The 19,174-nt window shown below is 41.4% G+C and overlaps 1 protein-coding gene across 1 annotated transcript in view; it reads right to left on the reverse strand.

Moving 5' to 3' along the window:
- Positions 1 to 19,174, reverse strand: part of CNTNAP2 (contactin associated protein 2) — a 1,133,690-nt gene that overhangs the window by 107,241 nt on the left and 1,007,275 nt on the right. Inside the window, exons 19-20 of the mRNA XM_077808720.1 lie at positions 11,725 to 11,970; positions 8,975 to 9,108 (exon numbers count right to left, since the gene is read on the reverse strand). Coding sequence (XP_077664846.1) covers positions 8,975 to 9,108; positions 11,725 to 11,970 — 380 coding nt within the window. The remainder of the gene's footprint in view (positions 1 to 8,974; positions 9,109 to 11,724; positions 11,971 to 19,174) is intronic.

Genomic DNA, 19,174 nt, shown 5'->3' on the forward strand with positions numbered 1-19,174 from the left:
ACAGACAGATTTCATGATGCATGACAGAAAGAGGCAGTGTAGGGTCAAAGTGAAGGAGCTGTGGAATGCCTACCACAAGGCGCGGGATGCAAACTGCCATTCCAGCACTGCGCCCATGAGCTGCTGGTTCTACAAAGAGCTGGACGTGATACTTGGTGGCGACCCCACCTCCACTGTGAAGGCCACTGTGATACTTTGGTGGCTCGCATGCCAGTCAAAGTGAATTGAGCCAGGAGGAGGAAATCTTGGACGAGAATGTGGAGGGGGACCTAGAGGCAGAGGATGACTCTGAGGTCAGAGATGCATGCAGTCAGGAGCTCGTCTCTACCCTGGAGGAGTCTAGCCAGTCACAGCTGTCGGAGCTTGGCGAAGCGCAAACAGGAGAGGAGGCTCCTGGTAAGTGGCTTTGATTTTGGGAATCACTGAAGTGATTTGTTGGGGGCAGGAAGGTTGCAGAAAGCAGGCTTGTGTCTGTATGATGCACATACCACCACATGCCTAGTCTGAGTGGCGGAACAGGGTGTTGATTGACTCTCTCACTTCATGGGAATCTGCTTCAGAGATCGCCACAAAACTCTCATGGAGATACTGGGCAATCCGCTGCCCAGGTTCTTTGATTGAGCTCTTTTCCTTGGCTCATTAAGGGTGACTTTCCTGCACCACTCTGCTGTCACGGGGAGTTGGGGGGTGGCATTGCTGCACACAGGTGAGCTGCATAAGGGCCAGGGCGGAAGCCACAGTCTTGGAGAAAACCCGCCCTTTATTCCCCGCTCACCCTCAGCAGTGAGATATCTTCCATAATGAACACAGCCTGTGGAAAATGTGGGGATAGTAATGATTATAAAGCCCCCACCAGGGCCAGACTAAGACCTTTAGAGGCCCTAAGCACTGAAAAGATTATGGTGCCCCCCCATATGTAATCCAAAATAAAAACAATACCATACCATAAAATAAAATTTTATTTTTTGAAATGACACAAAACTTACATGTATGCTGAAATTAAAATAGCTTCTTTCTAGATTTTCTGATTGCAAAATTCTGGATAAATTCATCGAAGCTGACTCGACGAAGCATGTCTGCTTCCATACACAATAGGGAAAGTGAATCAAGTCTGTCCTGACACATTGTTGTTCTCTGAGGGTTTTTTATTCTTTTCAGCTGAGAAAAAGAGCGTTCTGCGGAGCAGTTAGTAATCATCAATGTTAGAAAAATATGTAGTGCGATCTCTACATTTGGAAATATACATTGTGTTCCGTCTTTCAATATTGTGCCATGAAGATTAATGTGACTGAATTTCATTTTTCCTGTTTCATTAAATTTTGCATGCATATAACAGTGGAACTGCCGTAGTTCTCCACAGAGATTCATGTTCAAGTCAACAGGGTGTGAGTCAACTAGCTTTTGGGAACCTTGTGAATATTGTTCATCAGATAAGTCCATATCGTTTAGAAAAGAAAATCTACTTGATACTTCTTTGTATACTTCACCTCTCCTCTTCATATGAGCTTCAAGTGTTTCAATTATAGAGTAGTAAGTAGATATGCGAAATTTGTCTCTAGGATTCAATGCTGTTTTTGTTGCACTGCTATCATTTACTTGTTTTTTCCTGATTTGCTTGTGGGACTGGGCTTCTTTGTAGTTAGTGTCAGGCAAGATATCTTTCGATATGTCTTCAAATCTTTTGAAATCATTCCTCAAAGTGTGTAAGTGGTCTGCTAATGATTGACAGAGATCTGCACATGTTTTCAAATCCAATTCTTTTTCTTGGAGAGCTTGACTTGTGTGGTAAAAGTGGTGTAAAATTTCATTCCACATGGTCAACATGAATTCAAACTCTAGTTCTTGCATCTTGTTTGCAATGTTTTCTGCCTCTTGTATAGTTTCTCCCTTTTGTGACTGGTCTTCAGCTTTCTAATGCATCCACAATCTTTGAGTATGACTCCAGAATTGCACTTGTTGCCACTGTATGTGTCTCCCAGCAAGTATTAGAAAGAGATTTCAACACACAATCATTGCCCAAATATGTTTTAAGAACTGCCTTTTGGAATGTTGAGGCAGAGAAAAATGTATAAAGTAACTGGACTGTTGAGAAAAAACTTACTGCCACTGGACAACAATCAATAGCACTGCGGCCAACAAGATTGAGAGAGTGTGAAGCACATGGTATGAATATGGCATATTTGTTCTGTTCTAAAAGCTTCTTCTGCATTCCTTGATAACACCCTGACATGTTGGCAGCGTTGTCATAAGATTGACCTCTGTACTTTGAGAAATCTATTTTGCAAAAGTGGCACAGATAATGCAGTACTTGATTTGCCATTTCTTCACCAGTGTGGCTTTTCAAATTGAGGAATGTTATAAATCATTCAACTGGTTTTCCACTTGTGGGAGACATATCTTAGTACAATACTCAATTGATCAGCATGTGAAAGATCAGGTGTAGAGTCAACAGATAAACTGAAGTACCCAGCAGTACTTATTTCATCCACAATAGCTGAACGAACTTTGTTACTCATTAGACCAATGAGTTCATCACATATTGTCTTGGATAAGTATGATGGATTACCTTCATCAGCATTCCCATATTTTGAGATATGGCTTGCTAAAAATAGGTCAAACTGAGCCACAAGCTCCAACAATTCCACGAAATTTCCATTCTGCAATGATCCAAATATGTCATTTGATCCCTGGAAAGGCAGACCACATTCAGCTAATGTTTGAACAACAGCTATAACACGCTGCAAGACAGGTTGCCAGTATTCACGCTCCCTTTTAATATTTTCTCCCAATTTTTGTGTCAATCCAAAGCCCTGTCTTCGATTTAACTATGTCAACATTGAATCTCTGTGAGTAGTGGTATTTTCATGTTGTTCAATTAAAACAGTATTCCGCCAGTCACTAAATCCATCTGCAGCAAACTGGGATGTTGAAGGTTTATATGCAAAAAGTTTGCAAACAAAACAGTAAACAGACCTTGTTGATGGTGAATACAGTAGCCATTCTCGAGTGTATTTCTCACCATTCGCTTTCATGCCGAAAAATATTTTTTGTGGACAATATCTTGTTTGTTTGCCATTGGTAAAAGTCCGACATGATTTTTCAAATGGCCTAGTGTGGTGTTGACAGTCATTTGGTCCATGATCTATCCAGTAAACTACATCATCGGTACTGAAATCAACCCACATAGCAGGATCTTTTCTCCTATTATTTACAGCATGAGCAGGTTCAGTCTCTGACACATCCACACATTGCAATACATGACAGGATCTGATTTCCTCGCATTATTTCGATCTATGTTAGTAGGACGCCCCCCTGGTTTAGGTGGGGATAAGTAATAAAAAGAGAACAGAAAAACGGGGGAAGAGTGTGTAGTGGAGTGTAAGGAAGTCTAACAAAGTTCTGATTTTTCCCATGATGACTGCTTTGATGCTTTTTTTGAAATATCAAATTTTTTTAAAAAAAATCTCATTTTTTTTGGTGCCCCCTACTTTGCTGGTGCCCTAAGCACGTGCTTCGTCTGCCTATTGGGTAATCCAGCCCTGCCCCCCCTCCCCCTACAGTCATGGCTCTCCCCAAGAGCCACATGTCCAGTACGGTCCTGGAACATTGTTTTTCCCTGCCCCTGCAGCTACTCACCATTTTGGGGGTCTTGTGGCTCATGTGTGCTTGCTGGGGGTCAGCCAGTTAGTGACAGATAAGTGAATAGTAGCTGAAGTACAGTACCCACTGCACTGTACTCCAGAGGAGAAGATTGGATTGGATACCTGAACATACACAAATCTTTAACTATCCTGGGACCTCACCTCCTCCTGGGACCCTCCCTTCCCGCATCCCCCTCAGTGCTGATGTGGTTTTTTGTTTCTCTCTCCCCTCAGTTGTTGTTTTTTAATAAAAGAGTTGTTTTGTTTTAACTGAAAGCAAACAGAGCCCTGCAAAGCATCAGGCAATTTTCTTAAACCTTCATAGTGCATCATCTGCACCAATCACAATCACCTCCTAGCATTACAAGCACAGCATTCCCGAGCACAGCAACAAATATTAGTGGCTTTCAGCTTCAAATTGCTGTCTCAAAGCATCCCTGATCCTTAAGGCCCCCATTGCGCCCCTCTACTAGCCCTGGTCTCTGGCTGTTCAAATTCAGCCTCCAGGAGATGAGCCTCAGCAGTCCAGCCCTGAGTGAAGCTTTCACCCTTTCCTTCACAAATATTATGGAGCGTACAGCACACAGCTATAAGCATAGGAATATTGTCATTGGCCAAGTCCAGCCTCCCATATAGGCAGCACCAGCAGGCCTTAAAACAGCCAAAAGCATGCTCAGCAGTCATTCTGCACTTGCTCAGCCTGTTGTTGAACCGCTCCTTTCTGCTGTCAAGGTGCTCCATGTATGGCTTCATAAGCTACAGCATTAAGGGGTAGGCAGGGTCTCCTAGGATCACAATGGGCATTTTGACTTCCCCTACAGTGATCTTCTGGTCTGGAAAGAAAGTCCCAGCTTTCAGCTTCCTGAACAGGCCAGTGTTCTGAAAGATGTGTGCATCATGCACCTTTCCAGACCAGCCTGCGTTAATGTCCGTGAAATGCCCACAGTAATCTACAAGCACCTGGAGAACCATTGAGAAATACCTCCTCCGATTAATGTACTCGGTGGCTAGGTGGTCTGGTGCCAGAATTGGAATATGCGTGCCATCTATTGCCCCTCCGCAATTAGGGAAGCCCATTTGTGCAAAGCCATCCACAATGTCACGCACGTTGCCCAGAGTCACAGTCTTTCAGAGCAGGATGCGATTAGTGGCCCTGCACACTTCTATCAACATGAGTCCAACGGTTGACTTTCCTACTCCGAACTGGTTAGCAACTAATCGGTAGCAGTCTGGAGTAGCCAGCTTCCATGATGCAATCGGCACTCTTCTCTAACAGCAGGGCAGCTCTCATTCTCGTGTCCTTGTGCTGCAGGGCTGCAGCGAGTGCATCACACAGTCCCATGAATGTAGCTTTCCTCATGCAAAAGTTCTGCTCGTCATCCCAGACGTGCATGACAATGTGATCCCACCACTCAGTGCTTGTTTCCCGAGCCCAAAAGTGGCACTCCACTGTGGTCAGCACCTCTGTGAATGCCACAAGCAATCTCATGTTGTAGCTACTATACGTGGTGAGATCAATATTGAACTGCTCTTGTCTTTGTAGTTTAAGGAATAACTCCACTGCCACTTGTGACATGTTAGTGAGAGCGAGCACCATATTGGTCAACACTGAGGGATCCATTCCTGCAGACCGAAGATGGAGAGCTCACAGTACACAAACTGTTGACAGATGGTGCCAAATTCAGATGGAAGCACAGGGATTGCTGGGATGTGAAGCAATCCATCATGGGGCATTGGGACAGGATCCAGGATGCCCCACAACCCCCTTTGCCTTCCCACAACTCTTAGTGGCAGAAGAGGAAGATTTGCTCTGTGGGATAGCTGCACAGAGTGCACCGTTTCTGTCATAAATATAGAGGGAAGGCTAACCACCTTTAAATCCCTCCTGGCCAGAGGAAAAACCCTTTCACCTGTGAACTCTAGGGTACAGATGTGGGGACCTGCATGAAAGACCCCCTAAGCTTATTCTTACCAGCTTAGGTTAAATGCTGCCACCACCAAAGTGTTACACAAAGAATAGGGGAAGTGCCCACTCGGAAACGTCTCCCAGCCAAAATATCCCGCCAAGCACTACACCCCCTTTTCTGGGGAAGGCTTGATAAAAATCCTCACCAATTTGCATAGGTGAACACAAACCCAAACTCTGTGATCTTAAGAACAATGAAAAAGCAATCAGGTTCTTAAAAGAGGATTTTAATTAAAGAAAAAGTAAAAGAATCACCTCTGTAAAATCAGGATGGTAAATACCTTACAGGGTAATCAGATTCAAAACATAGAGAATCCCTCTAGGCAAAATCTTAAGTTACAAAAAGACACAAAAACAGGAATATACATTCTATTCAGCACAGCTCATTTTATCAGCCATTTAAACAAAACAGAATCTAACGCATATCTAGCTAGATTGCTTATTAACCCTTTACAGGAGTTCTGACCTGCATTCCTGCTCTGGTCCTGGCAAAAGCAACACACAGACAGAATGAACCCTTTGTTTCCCCCCCGGCTTTGAAAGTATCTTGTCTCCTCATTAGTCATTTTGGTCAGGTGCCAGTGAGGCTATCTTTAGCTTCTTAACCCTTTTCAGGTGAAAGGGTTTTTCCTCTGGCCAGGAGGGATTTAAAGTTGGTTAGCCTTCCCTTTATATTTACGACAGCTCCGAATACTGCTGCAAGTGATGCAAGTGTGAACACGTTATTGTGCAGGCAGCTGACAGTGTGAACACACAACAGCGGTTTCCCTTCAGCGCTCTCTGAGAGGCTCTGTAACTGCTGGTGCTGTAACTCTGCCAGTGTAGACATACCCTGAGAAAATAAGTCACTTTGATCTCTAACACCCACATTTTCAAGCACAGAGGAGTGCATATCTTCCCAGATTCTGAGAAATGGCAGGTGATATTAATCCTGTGTCTCAGAATGGGCTCCGTATCAGAGGTTAGTGCAGCTCACCAGAACAAAACAATGCCTTCTTCTCTAAAGTATGTATATACCCATGTTAAAGTTGCCTCATTTACAGGGAAAAAACAGGTAAACCTCAAAGCCTTTCCTTTTCTGGGGTACAAACCAGAACCAAATTAAAATCTTCCCTTTTCCAGGGTATGATATAGGTAGTATAGGATTTTTCCTATCATGATCCACTCCTTTCCTTATTCTCTGTTTCATGCTTATCATCTGGGCCCTGTAGTTTAATAAGCCCCACCTGCATCTGCTCCCAAACTATTTAACCCAGTTTTGTTCCATACGTCTGCTGACCTGACAGGGTAAAAAGCCCTCAACCTAGTTTACCCTATCAGTGCAACCCTAAAGGTGTGTGGAAGCCTCCAAGGACCCAAATGGGTAGTTTACTCTCTCTCACTCAATGTAATGTTGGATTAACCCCATGAGAAGCTAGAGTTAGGCTAATTAATGCAAGGCTGGCACCCTTAACTGTGTTGGCATTTTCCAAATAGAGTATGAGAGAGGGTTTTATATCCCATCACCAAGTTCTAGAACAAATTGTAACAACCAGCCATATATCTTCAGGAAACATTCCAGGCACCACAAAATAGAAGCATTAAAGTCCAGAGGAAAAACTGACTACAACTCTTACCTGATATCAGTTATAGTTTGATAAATAAGAAACACCCTACCAAAACAGTTTGGTGAATAGTCTGTACATGTTACACAGTTGCTAAGGCTGTGACTCTTTACAAACATAAAAGTAACTTTCTGAAGAAATTCTGCCTCAGTGCAACCAAAGTGATTCTGAATCAGAGATGAGTGCATACTTGACTGTGAGCTTCAGGCAAATGATGCCATAATCCACTGACAAAGTTTTCCCCCTGCTGTTTTTTTACTGGCAGGTATCCATTTTGATCACCTCCTGGTGAATACAGTGACAGCTCCCATCCTTGATCTTTTGGCTTGGTTCCCAAGGAGCCCTCCTCTTGTTATATTTTATTCATGGTGCCTGCTGTGCTGGTTCCCTCACATTATAAACTAGGGGAGGGGATTAAAGAAGACAACATAAAATAAGGAAGTCAACTCTTTGGATGCCTTAAGTATGGACCAGCTATCTGAGATTCCTTGAGGGACCTGCTGGTCAATCTTCAAACATCCATCATTTAAATAACTAAAAAAATAACCAACAAACCGTGCTAGAGAAATGTTTCCCTTTCCCTCATTTTCTCAAATGTGGAGTTTCTCTCCAAAATTACAATGTACTAAGGTAGAGGAAGGGCAATATTCAATTCTACACTAATGACAAAATTAAGGTCCCGTATCTTACAACACATTAATGTTAGCAACAGGATTTATACCAGTAGAAAACCCAGAAATTTCCCCTTTCTGGTGGATATACAGCTTTTGTTTCTAGCCTTAGCAGCTCACAAATACTATGACATTATTATATACAATAAATCTACTTTGTGTACTCTTCTGAAGTTTTTAAAATGTATTTTCTGTTTCTAAGGCTTGGATAGCTGGAGTCATGGTACTAAGGGAGCTTGGCTATAAAGGCAAAAGAACATGTAAAACTGTGCCAAAACCATTTTTCAATACTTCCTAAATATTTCTCAGACAGTTTTTCTATAAAATTTGAGGCATTTGTACAATAAATGAAGCTGCGGTGTGGTATAAGGTTTTATTGGCACTTGTCTGGGATGATATGCCTATTTTATTTTTGGTTTGCCATTTGTAAGTTCTCAGTCTAACTGAAACACATGGCAGTAAAGCTTTTATACCACACCATTTGATATTCTCCATATATTTTCACATATGTGACAGGAACTGAAAGCAGAACTATCTGATTAACATATATTTAAACAAAGAAAAGGATGTTTGGAAAACATTAACTGCTTCTCACAGGGCCTCTGTGAGGTACATAAATAGTATTGTGCTCATTTACAGAGAAATAAACTGAGGCATAGATAGGTGAAGTATTTGCCAGTGTCACACAGAAAATGAATTAGGACTGGAACTCAGGAATCTAGAGTCCTAGGCCCTCAGTCATACTCCTTCACTTATGTCCCAAATTCTGCCAACACTTATGCACATCCTTAATTTTATGCTCTTGAATAGCTCCATTGGCCATAGCTCCATTGAGCTCAGTGGATCTATTCATGTGCATACATTTAAGGATAGGCATATTGGAAATTTTAGGGCATTGGTAAGAAAGAAAGGATGCTCTTATGACTAGCTCACAAGACTTGGATTCAATAGATTTGGGACCAGTTATGCTATGTTGTAACGTGTATTCATATCTTTGTATGGAAGGCAATAATAGTAATATTTGGTATACCTATGACTATCACTGTTAGTAATAAAGCTATATAGTATCCAAAGGCTCAGATGTATATTTACCTGGAGAACTATGTCCCTTTCATTCCGTGTGACATTAACACTGTGTGGCTGTCCATTTGCCATGTTTCTGTGGTCTACATCAATGTTATATGGCTCTCTAGTGCCTCCAAGGTTGTATCGAATCTGTAAGCTTCCTATAGAAAGAAATGTACAACATTTTTAGCTATTTATACCTTTATTTCCCAGAGCTTTTTTCCCCCCTCTTCATTTCACTTTTTACTTGTGACCTCCATCATTTCATATTTAAATCGCTCTTGGAGTTGAGCTCTGCTGCAGAAGAATTTAAATAGGAAGAGTCAGTGCCTGATCATTTAAACCTAGTGGGGTGGTAATTGTTTCCAGTTTACAACCATAAACCAGATAGTGACCAGCATCTCAAACCAAAGCAGCTGCAAACAGTACTAACTAAAAAATAAACAAGTCAGAATTATACATGGAATGGTATGAAAGTGACTTATAAATGTTAACATATAAAGCAAAACTGTTCTGTTGAGATTGTTATCCTTGCCCGAATAAAATTTTTAAAGCTAAATACAGAAACAAAAGAATAAGAGTTTTATTTGGTAGAGGGAATAAGGATTTCCATCAATAAATTAAGGATACTTATGTAATAATTATATCATCTGATTTATGGCAGATTAATATTGAAATTATATGTGAACACAAAAGGCTTTCTTTCAATCCCATTTAGTTGTTGTTTATGGGTCAGGTGTCCTTGGGGTGTTTTGAAGGACTCTGAAAGAAAACTTTTAGTATTTGACGCAAAAGGGTTTTGACAAATGGGTGCTTCAAGTTAGGTTGCTAAGCAGAGGTGGTCAACATTTTTTCATCGCAGCTCTTTTTCAAAGGAGAATTGTTTTTCTGAAACAACATTTTTTTGCAGAAAATTTCAATATTTCATCAGAAAACTGAATGCCCTCACACCAAAAAGTTTTCAGTTTTTAGCCAAACCCCAAAATATTCTGATTCAAAATGATGTGGTTATACGCCATGGGAGCTGTAGTTCAAATATGTTATGCTTTCATTCTCTCTGGCTAGAGCTTACTTCTCTCATGATGCACTGTGGCCAGGGATTCCTATGATGCATTCTCTCCCCTCACCAAGAGAGGAAAAGTTTGTGCATGTTTAAAGATATAGTTTGGCCAAAGGGCCCAGCACACAGAAGAGAATAGGAGCATGAGGCATTTGAATTACAATTCCCATAAAACATGGAAGCCCCATTTTGAATCAAAATATTTTCTTTTTTGATATTTCAACAAAAAGTCAGAATTTTATACTTCCCCACCACCTCTCTCTATGTCTAGCCAGCTCTACTTCTAAGTACCTATTTAGACATCTAAATAGGTAGCCTGATTTTCAGAAGTGCTACGCACCCAACAGTTTCCACTGACTTCCAAAGACATTACCGCGTGAGGTCAACACTTCTGAAAATTAGGCCACTTATTTAGGGGCCTAAAAGTGGATTTAGGTGTGGATTTAAAGCAACCTTTACTGAAAACATTGACTATATGGTTCTAATCTTATATTTGAGTTATAATTCTGCTGGAAAGGTTCCATCTGTATTTATTGATGTAATATTTATAGCATTAGAATTAAATGATAAATATGGCTCCAATCCTGCAATTTACAATGTGTGGGCAGAGGCATACATCTGCACATAGTCCCACTGAAGCCAAAGGGTTCTGCAAAGGTGCAGCTGTCTGCCTATGTATTGTAAATGTGAGGACTGGGGCTTATATTAAAAAGATACAAGTGCATTTGTGACTTTGATGGGCTCTTTATAAACCACAAAAGCCAGGACTATTTTAAAATTCTATATAATGCAGCAGTCCAAATGCAAACTGGAAAAAAAAGTTCCATCTTGTCCATATGCACCGCTCCTCTTCTCAGAAATACCACTCACTGCCTCCCTGATCTTCCCTTCCCAACAATGATAAGCTGCACTAAACATCTGAGAATGAGTTGATATTGTGGCTGCTTACAATTAAGTGGCACTGACAAACATTGCTTAGAGCTTGATCCTGGAAACACTCTGGCATGTGAGTTGTGAAAGTAACTCACAAACCTAAGAGTGTGCAGGATCAAGCCATGGACTTTCACTGTATTCTTTTTGATTATGTAACAAACTAATTTTGGGGTTGGGGTGGGAGGGGCAACAGCAACAGAGGATATCACAGTGCTATAGAAAAAGAGCTAAATTCATAAAGAAATTTAGGTGTGATGACACTCATAATCACCACACCTAACTTTTAGTAGCCTAGAAAACCACTGGGATTCACAAAGCCTGGGTTAGGCGCCTACGCTCCCTATACAATGAATGAGGAGAGACAGAAGCCTCAGAACAGGACTAAAAAAGCCAGCATGCTAGGAGGCTCCTCACCTAAGCTAACCAATGGGAGGTGCCAAGCCAAGGGGAATGTTCTAAGCCCTGCCTCCTCTCTTGGAGATAGGCGCCTCCCTCTGCTTGGGATTCTCAGCTGCAAACCATCTCTTGGCAGTATGATCTAAATCCAACCCTATGGGCCTGACTTTCCACTCTGTTACACCAGTTGCATGTGACTCCATTGACTTGAAAAGAGTTATACCAGTGTAAAGCTAGTGCAATAAAATACAGAATCAGGCCTTGCTTTGAATTTACATGGCTGTAGAGATCTTCTCATTAGCTCATGGCTTTTGCTTTGGCTATTGTGTGCCAATTTTTTTTTTATCAGTAGTAACTTCAGTGGAGAAAGCTCAGAATGATCACTTACCAGATGGCTTGACAAGCACCGCCATGTAGTCCTGGGTGTAAGAGCTGATGTACAGGAGGACACAAGGGGACTTGGTGGTACTGAAGCTGAAACTGAGCACCTCCTTATTCAAGCTGAGGTCTGAAACAGTGTTATCATGGTCTGTAGAGCTCAACATAGTTCGGCTGACTAAGTCTTTCACACTGATCCCTGGGGACTGGAAATTATATCGGAGCCACATCCCCTCTTCAAAAAATGCTCCAACATCTTGAAAACAATAACAGGAAGAGTGGTAAAGGAGAAAGTGAATGTGCTGAGACATTCTTTGAAAAATAACAGGAATAAATAGCAATAAGTAAATTATTATTATTGAATTTAACTGGTGCACCTTTAGATGTCTATCTAGGATGAAGAAATGAAGCACCTTGCAACCATTAACAAATCGATCCTCATAACTTCCCTAAGAGGAAGGAAAGTACTATCCCCATTTTATAGATGGAGAAATGAATACATAGAGAGGTAACCTAACTTGCCCAAGGTTACACAGAAAGCCTGTAGGACATCTGGGAATTAAACCCAATTGCCTGAGTCCTGGGTTCAGTCCCTTGCCCACCAGACCACTCTTCCTCTCATACCCATCAAACTACCATGTTTATAATGTTTAGAAAGAGCAGATAGAAGGATTAAGAGTGACAAGAAAACAGTTTAAAAAAAAAAAGGAAAGTGTAGGCTGAACCAAGAATAAATTCTGAAAGGTGAGTTCTACTGGATTGTGGAATAATCTTATAGGGATTGTTGAACGCTCCAGCACTTGAGAGATTTAAAATGGGATTGGACAAAGAACTGAAAAACCATCTACTGATGGGGCAAGTCTACATTGAAAAGGCTGAGGGGTATTTACCAACTTTAACTTCTAAGAACTTGTGTTTTTGCACTGAGGTGGCTGAGGGAAAGAAGGGAGCTCTTTTCCCTCTAATGTCCCTAGCAGGAGGCAGGCACAATGGGGCTATTTGTGGTCCTGAAGAATCATCAGAGAAGTTCAACATGCCAAAGATGATGTGAACTGGTCAGTAGGGCATATAGCTAGGGCTCCTTTCCCTCGAGCAATCTGCTAGCATTTAGAGGCTAATGCTGGGTGAAGAGCACATTGTACTCTTTTTTGTATGTGTGTGGGGGGGGTGCGGGGGGGTGCACATATGAGCATTCTTCCCTCAATGCCTTGGAGACATCCTGTGAGCAGAATGCCTCCCGTTAGGCACTACACTTCTATACCCTTCTCAGTGTAGCTATGGTTCCCAAAGCCAGAATTTAGCCAAAAGAGGACAGCAATCATATCAATAACATTTAGAGAAACAAAATAATTAAAACATTAAAATCAAATCAGCATTTAGACCAAGTAATTAAAGCCAGGCCTTTGTGAACATTCATATTCAAAAGAGAAGCTGCCTCCGCTCATTTCTACCAATAACGCCGCACAATCTTAAAAATGTCTTACAAGACAATAATTCAGCATTAAGGCCCTTCCACCCTGCCACTACCCTAATATTATTTACTACCTCACATCAAGAGAATAGATAAAGATAGATCAAGCATAAGAAACACTAAACAGATCAGAGGGTCCTAGTGGAGAGAAAACACAGTAAAGAAAGAACAGGAGCAAAGAACATTTAAAACCTTTTCATCCTACTAAGCATTCAAATGAAATATGTAAATAACTGATTTGATGTTAACAATTATAAAGTAACTTATTAAGCTAATGATAACATTGTGACTTTTCTCACATCTATTATATTTCTGATACACATTGCCAGAGTCTTTGTCACTGGTGGAAGGGAGTATCCCAGAAAATTGCTGTTGAATGCACAAGTAATTACTATTGGCCAGGTTCTGTTGCTAGCCATATTCTGCAGAATAGTACCTTACTCCATGAGTAGTCTCGTTGTGTAGTTGCTACTCAGGAAATTCAGAGGATATTTCAACATTTGTTTTTGTCTTGAAACAAAATGAAAAGTTGAAATATCAAAACGTTTCATGGAATAAAAATCCCAAAATTTGATTTGTAAAATGTCAAAACGTTTCATATTGAGGCAGTTTGACATTAATTTGCATGCACTTGAAAAGTCATGATGCCTCATGAGAGTTGTCATTTGGATGCTGCATACCCCCTGTAGGGAGCCAGGGTGGCTTCCCTTCAAACCAGAGGGTAAAGAGCCACTCTCTCAGCCTGAGTGGGCAGGGCCAGACCAAGCTTACTCCAACCCCCAGAAGGGGAGGAGTGGAACAGGAAGTACAAAGGGTGGGACCCTTAGCCCAGTCAGGGCAGCACCAAGGAGGGAGACAGACACAGACTGCTGGCTGTTCCCTTCAGACCCTGCTGCCAAGCCAGGGGAGGCCCTGGGCCAGGAGAAACCTGACCTGGAGGAAGGACTGGGGCTACCAGCCGCCAAGTACGTGGAGGAACTGGAGGAGCCAGGCAGTAAGCCGGGCCAGTGTGAGCCTGATGCAGAGGGGGAGCTGAAGCTGCCAGCAGCTAAATACCCTGATGAGCTGGAGGGACCAGAGGGACCCACTCGAGAGACCAGGTAGGAAGTAGCCCAGGGGCAGAACAGCACAGTGCGGTGGGTCTATTTGGTCAGCGTGTTGCTTGCGGATGGCTCCCCGCTGACCCAGCGGCGGGACCCTCTCCTCCCGCCACTGTAAGGGCCCTGGGCTGGAATGCAGTGGAATTGGGTGGGCCTGCGTTCCCCTACCCTGGCCAACCCGCCTTGGGTAGCAGAATCCCGACAACGCCACTGACTCGTGCCGGCGCTCCTCCCTCCGCTAATTCCCTAGTGACAGAAAGGTGTGACCAAGGCCTGCCAGTGAGCCAGTAGCTCCCCACGGCCCCCCAGCGGCTCGGTGGACCAATTGAACCCTGTCACACCCGCATTTCCCCCTATCGGTTGGTTGGGCTGTATCTCCCACTGCACTCTTTCTCTCTGGCAGAGCTGCTGCCATACATTGTGGGGGCCACAGTACCACAGTGTATCATGGGAGATAGAGTGGCTAGGGAGCCTGGTCCATAGAAGAGGATGTGGGCATGAGGCATTCAGACTGAGGCATCAAGATGGCTCAGGCAGACAAACATTTTAACTGACCCGAAACGGAACCTTTTCATTTTAATTTTCCCAAAAGACCATTTTTTTTTGTGGGAAAATAGACATTTTCCCCATATTTTCCATCGAAAGAAATGGAAAATTCTCAACCACGTCTGATATATTTAATAGTACACTCCCACCTATTTCATACTTAAAACACATAATCCAAGACTAACATTGTTACAGAATACAGTGAAGGCTGACTTCAGAAAATACTCAAGGGAATGAAAAAACAATTGCCTACGGCTTGTAGAGAAACATAGCCATATGCAGTATATAGAGTGATACCCGGGATAGTTACTTAAAACTGTAGCTTGCCTAATAATACTGAGCTGTTGTACAGGCTTCAGTATACAAGGTAACATTGAAAAAAAGCAATTTCTTTCCAGAGTTTTATTAACAAAAACATGGGCCATACTTTATGATAAGGACACTGTCACAGGGTGGTCTGAGAGTCCTTTCAGGCCTTAATTACAGACCACACTACTTCAGGTCTCCTTTACTACTAGCCTGTTTTATTTTGTTGTTCCAGCAGGCCTCTGCCTATAGTGCTATTTACAAGCCCTAGCCAGTGTCCCCACTCGCTTCTGAGGAAGGGAAGAGAGCACACAGACATCCTGCCTGCTTCTGGCACTCCACTCCAAGGCTGCCATCTTCCCAATTTATATGCATCCAGCTGCTGGGGTTTCTTCTCCTTCTAATTAGTCCCTCAGCTGTAGTTCTGCTCAGTTGATTGACCTTCCAATTAGGTCTCAATTAACCTATATTGGTGGGGTTTTGATGATAGCATGGTGAGTCTGCTCCTGACTCAGAACAACCTATCACAGAGCCATGTATAAATAGTTTATAAAGGGTAATAGATATTATAAGTATGTTATAGACATTTGTAATATGTGTTAAATATGGCTATAAGCCAAGCTTATCAGCAACATTATTGACTATTGAACTCTATAAAATATGAGTTGAAAGCCATTTATTAAAACAACTATCATTTATTAACCCTTTATATACTATTTATACATGTATGCTTTATATAAAGAGACATCAGATTACCATCGAAACTGCTAAAATGTCAATATACTATACTATTTAAATAGAATTTCATTTTATATAGCTCCTTCCATATTTGAAGTATCTCAATGTCCTTTACACAATTATAAGCAAATACTAGTAGCAAAACAGAAGTGTAACCAAATACTGATTTTACAAGATATGCAGTAATATTTGCCTGGTATTGGAGGGTAGGAATGTGCCCTTAGCAAAAGGCAAGGTAGCTAAGATGTAAGAAAGGGGTTACATTACTAGAGATTTCATTGATGCCCCTTTCCAGTGTCTTGCTAAGCACTAGAAAAGATTTGTCTTCCTGTTACTTTATAACGATTTTCCAAGAATTGATATATTATATTTAGAAGTGACACTGCAGCCACATAAAACAATTGTCCAAGCTGTGATCTCACAGTCCTGGAAATGATGTAGAGCCACTGTGATAGATTTAGAGCTGTCATTTCTTAGGAGAAATTTTAAATCACCTCCAGATAGTTATGGGAAAGGCAATTTAGTTTAACATCTTTGTTTTTCACTAGACCCAATTTTTATGCTCGTTTGGATTAATAATTAAGAGGACTATTGTGCAAACACCTACCATCAAGTTTAGTGCTTACTCCTGTGAGTTAGTAGTATTGAAAATAGTGGGACTGCTTATAGTATTAAGTACTATGTACAGTAGTAAATGTCTGCAGGATTTGCCCCAAAATAGTGTCTTATGTAAATGTTAACAAATAACTGAATGATAGTTCTGTGTTACATCATTGTCTAGATGATGCTGATGCAGAAAGGCTACTTGCATGTGTGGTTGTTTTTTCAGTCGTGGGTGAAATGATACATGTATGTACAGGGCGAAAATCTGCTCTCAGTTACCCTGGTGTCAATTTAAGGCTCCCTGCAAAAACCCACATGGCTGCTACCTTATTATCCTTGAAATCCATCCTTATAACTCATCTTGCTTAGAAAAAAACATATTGGTTGGCAGGTGGTGAGCCAATATTACTGCTATTGTTTGGCTTTTTACATCTATTAATTGTGCACACAGCTCATCTGTAAAATTGTTTTTTCCTTTTCCCTCCCAGTCTGTTTGCTTTACTTGCTTCTTATGTCTTATCTTTTAGACAGCAAGGTCTCTGGGGCAGGGATAGACTTTTACTACATCTCTGCCAGTGCCTAGCACAATGGGGCTCCCTGGCTGGGAATACCAGCTCTCCCCTGCCCACCTTCTCACCAATGTGGGCTGAACCAGCATGCAAAAAACAAACGAAAAAATCTTTCATGGTTCATGTGACATTTCTGAGACTAACCTTGCCTATATTACAGTCTAAAACCTGCAAAATAAATGGAATGTTCTTGAAAGTAACTTCAGGTAAGGACACATAAATAATTACCAGAATAGCTGAATAATTATAAATGTAGCATATATTGCAGCATACCTTAAAATCTGCCTCACATTTGCCTTTAAGAATCTTCGGGATACAGTTTACTCTGGATAGATCAGGACTTTTGTAGCAATTTATACATTTTGGGCTTGATCCTGCAAGGTGCTGAGTGCCCTGAGCTCAGGTTCCAGTTCAGCAAAGCATTTAAACACATGCTAAAGTCAATGGGATTTAAGCACACAACTAAATAGCCATCCTTTAAGGGCTTTGCTGAATAGGGATGTACTGATTGACTACAAAGGTAGGTGAGGGTGCTCAGGAGTGGGCCCATTATTTTTCTGTTAAAATATCAAAATCCAAAGGCAGATCATTTTTTCTAAATTGTACTCAGTTATGACTTTGAAATGCTGATTGCTGATCAACGAGGAAATTATCTACCGGGAGAACACCAAACACTGATCACATTGAGGGTTTTTTTAAATAGGAGGTATCTAAGTCTCTGATCCATGGAAAACATTTAAGAATGAGTGTAAAGCACTATTGTCTGAATGGATATTTTCCTGAATCTGCACCTAAATAGGGAATGACATTTTTTGTTTAGGAAAAATAGTGATTAAAGTAAAAGACAACTCCTTGTTGATGAGGTGTAGATGAGATTCCATATACCCACTGTTGCCCTCTTTTGGAACATGTTAGATGAGATATCTGAAAAGAAGAGATCCAGGAGACAAAATATGGTAAAGGGTTACTGTGTACACTGTCCTTTCGAAACAAAAGCTTCAAGGAAGAGATCATGGCAGTAGCAGATCAGTTTTCTTTGGCTAGTGGCACATATTTCCAAACCAATATGCAGTGCAGTCACGCTCTGTTGACAGTCATAGCAAAAACATAAATAAAAGAAGTTTGGATTAGCTGTCTGGAAAAGCACTAGATAGGATTTGTGAAACAACAGAAGCAATTTTACCAAGCCAGAAGTATACTCTCAATATGAACCATATACATTTTGCAAATCTACTCTCCCATTTAAAAAAGGGATGAAACAAAACCTCCATGCAAAACACAGATAGATTTAGAACTGACAAACTTATTCTGAGGTTCAAAATAGTTCCACCAACTCCCTACCCTCACTCTCAACCGATTATTTTCATTTTGGCACAATCCAGTTCCAATCAGACCCAGAGGTGTTGAAAGTTTTGATAAAAGCTGTTCTTGTGCTATTTCCACCTGGACCACAGGCAGGAATTACCATAAATCTCAAAAGAAAGCAAGTTGTCATGAGATTTCCAGTCTAATGTTGCAGACTGATTCTTCTCTCCTACTGGTTTTACATCAGTGAAACTCCACTGACTTCTCTTTCCTTCTCATGCATCATCACAAGTAATTAAGATTCCGCAGGTCAAATGTTACCCTCAGTTATACCCGCAACCTGACTGCCTTCAGAGTGTGATCTTAATGACAACTGTAAAAGGCCATTGCCATCAATGGGTTTTCACAGGTCAGGTGTAGAGAACAGAACTTTCATACACAATTCTGTCGGTGATGCACAAAAACGCTACAGAACCCAGATCCTTCTGCAAGAGCTGAGTTGCCTCTGTGCTGTTAACAGCAGTAAAAAAATTGGGTAAACTTACTGTAACCACTCAGATAAGCAGATAGGACTCTGCATGTATACAAGAAGCAGATCTGTTGATTAAAAAATGCCATTTTCATATAGTTACTGAGATGTAGTGCACTTAAAGACAGGATCTCTCTATGGCACTGGCACTAGGACAGGCATCACTGTCTGACCCCTGTCATCTGATGGACTTCCAAATGAGTTCCAAACTGGGTTGTGATCTCCTTCCCCTATCCAAAAGAATTCTGGTTACTTCTGTGGGCTTAGTGTGTCTTAATAAAGCCTCATATGTT

The sequence above is a fragment of the Eretmochelys imbricata genome, chromosome 2, assembly GCF_965152235.1.
Source record: "Eretmochelys imbricata isolate rEreImb1 chromosome 2, rEreImb1.hap1, whole genome shotgun sequence".
Lineage (NCBI taxonomy): Eukaryota > Metazoa > Chordata > Testudines > Cheloniidae > Eretmochelys > Eretmochelys imbricata.